General features: G+C 54.4%; 1 protein-coding gene across 1 annotated transcript; it reads left to right on the top strand.

Annotated features, from left to right (window-relative positions):
* Positions 1 to 442: 442 nt before the first annotated feature.
* Positions 443 to 2,565, top strand: LOC123185265 (uncharacterized). The gene is made up of 2 exons (XM_044597197.1): positions 443 to 2,000; positions 2,067 to 2,565. The coding sequence occupies exons 1-2, from the start codon at positions 1,778 to 1,780 to the stop codon at positions 2,273 to 2,275; spliced, it is 432 nt and encodes a 143-aa protein (XP_044453132.1). The 5' UTR covers positions 443 to 1,777; the 3' UTR covers positions 2,276 to 2,565.
* Positions 2,566 to 2,866: the final 301 nt, after the last annotated feature.

Below are 2,866 nucleotides of genomic sequence, written 5' to 3'. Positions count from 1 at the left end.
GTAGGGTGGAAACCCTAGGGCCAATCTTTCACGAAATGGAGGGGATCCCACAAAGAACACGAGGGGGAAAACATGAGGGGAACAAGAGGAAACACTCAAATCAAAAAGAAATGGTCACACATGTGCTAGATCCATGAACATAAAGAGAGATACATAGGTCCAAATCCAACAAAGGGGGATAAAAGAGGTAACTATTTCATCTCCTAGAAGGAGGTCTTGAGTCCATGGAGGATCTTCCCTTGCGGGGGCTTCATCCACTAGGGATCTTCTCACATGGAGGTCTTGAACTCCATGGGAGTGGCATATATATATATATATATATATATATATATATATATAGGGTGGGTCTATTATGATAACACCCTTAAGAGTCTTATTCTAATAACATCTAAGCCTTATTATAATAACACCCCACCTTCTCCTTGCTCGGACACACCAACTCCCTCTTCTCCCACCTTCTTCCCGCGGCCGCCCCACCACCTCCCACCACCGAAGAGCCGGCCAAGACGCCACGCACCAGCGACTCCTCCTCCTTCCTCACTGCCCCGTCGCCATGGAATCGTGCGGCTCAACACAGACCCAACGACCCCCAACCACCTTCAGCTCCTCCCCTCGGAACCACCTACTCTTCCTCTCCGGCGCAGCCCCCGTGGCCCCACGGCGTTCCCGATGACTGGCCGCACCTCCATGGGTCCAGCGCCTACACAAGCTAGATCCGGCGAGGTCCTCCTGGTCCTGTGCCTCCCCCGAGCCAAATCCGACGAGATCCGTTACTCGTCGGCCGCCCAAGCACCATCGCTTCCCACTGCGCCACAACTGCTGCTGCTGCAAGCCTCCACGCCCTATCACCGGCGCCCGAGCTTCAAATCTGGGGTCCTCGCGTGGCCACTGACTTGCAGGCGCTGGATCCGCCTGGTGTGACCTCGCATGGGCGTCGATCCAAGGACCCCTCTGCCAACAAATTCTGATGGTCCCCGGCCGTCCAAACTCGCACGCCGACAGCCTCCAGCAAGCGCGGCTGGGTCGACCGCTGCCCGTCTGCCACTTTCTTCTTTTGCCCGGCGACGAGGTCAATGACCGTCGCGCGCGTGATGCCAGCCTCTGACTCCATCTTGCAGTGATGGCGGTCTCGGGGGCGCTGGATTCCGACGCTAGGTCCGGCCAATGGGGCCACCTGCCTCGCCTCCCCTCCACCCCTCTGTGTAGTTTGACAGAGCTCCAGCGGCCACGGATTCGGCCATCCCCGACCACCAGACTGTGGGACGACGGCCTGCAATCCACAACTTATGCAGTTCGCGAGGAGTGTGCTTGCAGTCTTATCGGCGGCGCGATGCTGCTCTCTTCTACATCCCCGAGCAGTTCGCCCCGCCCCCTGCATCCCGTCTCCTCCATGACCTCACCGGCGTTGCCGGTCAGCTCGAAACTACAGCTGGGCGGTTCCCTGATAGGCGTGTGCGGCTCGCCGGGTTGCAGCCGTGTAGTTCGCTGGAGCTGGCGTTTGCAGTGCTCTGTGCATGGCAAAATACTCCTCTCTCGTCAAAGCTCCTTCCTGGTGGCGCTAGTGAAACGCACGACGGGCAACTGCAAACTGCACACCCCTCCCTAGCCGTCCCGATGCGACCCCAGCCCCCTCTTCCTTTGTTATAGTTCATTATCTATCTATCTTGATTGATTCTTTAGACTGTAACGCAAAGAGGGGAAGGACGCGCGTGCAATCCGGCTGTGTGGTGCCATCTTGCGCTCTCTTCGGAATAGAAGGCATCAAACGGGGCATTCGATGGCGAGCTGCTCTCGGCTGACTGCAAGGACAAAGGCCGTGTGCCCACGCGGGTGCTGTTCGCCACGCCGGCCACACGCGGCCACCACCTTCGTGCAGCGGCAGATCCCTCAGGTGCTCTTCCCACTATGTTCACCGTCATGGCGCTCGAGCACACTCGCGGCAGTTCTTCTGGCAACCTTCTACCTCATTCCTTCTTGCTTGGGATTCCATGGTGATGAAGGTCAGTGCTGGCGATGACCCCCTGCAGTTCATACGGAGCTTTTTTCATCTTTTTTTGGTTTTTCAGATGTGCAGTGCAGCCAGATCCCACGAGCAGTGCACCCCGCGCCCCTCGTGTGGTTCATCCACTGCCACCATGGATCCCCTCCCTTCCCTAATCTCTCTACACAACAGACGAGCTGCTCTTTTGTCACTCATGGGCGCGCGCCTGATGGGGATGCTACTGGTCTGAGCTACCACCACCTCTCATCCTGGCGACATCTACATCTGTTTTGAGACGCCTCACCTTGTGTTTAGTTTAGGTGTCTGTGGTGCAGTACAGCCGCCATGGACGTGCAATTGGTGGGCGCACCAGCGACGACGACGACAACGGATCTTTGGTGAGCTCCCGTCCTGTTCGAACTCCCCCTTGGCGCAGCGCAGTTGACAAGTGTTAGGCGTAGTTTTGTGGTGCTTGCTATGTAGTATAAAATTGCAGTGGAATGTTTGTATTCATTTTTATCTGGGAAGAATCAAAGTTATCTGTTTGGTGCACTTTGATTGTAAGCCTTTCTCAGAAAATTTATGTGCCTGTTGAGAAGTTCGGTAATTCGGTCGAGAAGCTCACATTGCACTATGCACACCGTTCATTGGAAAAAGGGAAAGGCCAAAATTATAAGTAAGTATGAAAAAACAAAAAAAAACTCATGCAATCCACTTTTGGTAGCGTCGGAGTTTACTTTTGGTAGTGTCGCAGTTCACTTACTCCTAATGTGTGTAGAAAAATGTTGGAAAATAATAAATAAAAGTAATGTGATTCACTTCTCGATAGTGTTGAGGTTCACTTACTCCTGACGTGAAGTGCGGTCCACTTCCTCTCTTCAAAAA

This window comes from Triticum aestivum, chromosome 2A (genome assembly GCF_018294505.1).
Source record: "Triticum aestivum cultivar Chinese Spring chromosome 2A, IWGSC CS RefSeq v2.1, whole genome shotgun sequence".
NCBI lineage: Eukaryota > Viridiplantae > Streptophyta > Magnoliopsida > Poales > Poaceae > Triticum > Triticum aestivum.
This window is presented reverse-complemented; position numbering and strand designations above follow the sequence as displayed.

Excerpts from the sequence above, each read along its gene's own strand:
- LOC123185265 (XM_044597197.1), top strand. The coding sequence starts at position 1,778 with ATGGCGAGCTGCTCTCGGCTGACTGCAAGGACAAAGGCCGTGTGCCCA. Across the intron at positions 2,001-2,066 it reads GGGATTCCATGGTGATGAAG|ATGTGCAGTGCAGCCAGATC; the intron begins GTCAGTGCTGGC and ends TTGGTTTTTCAG.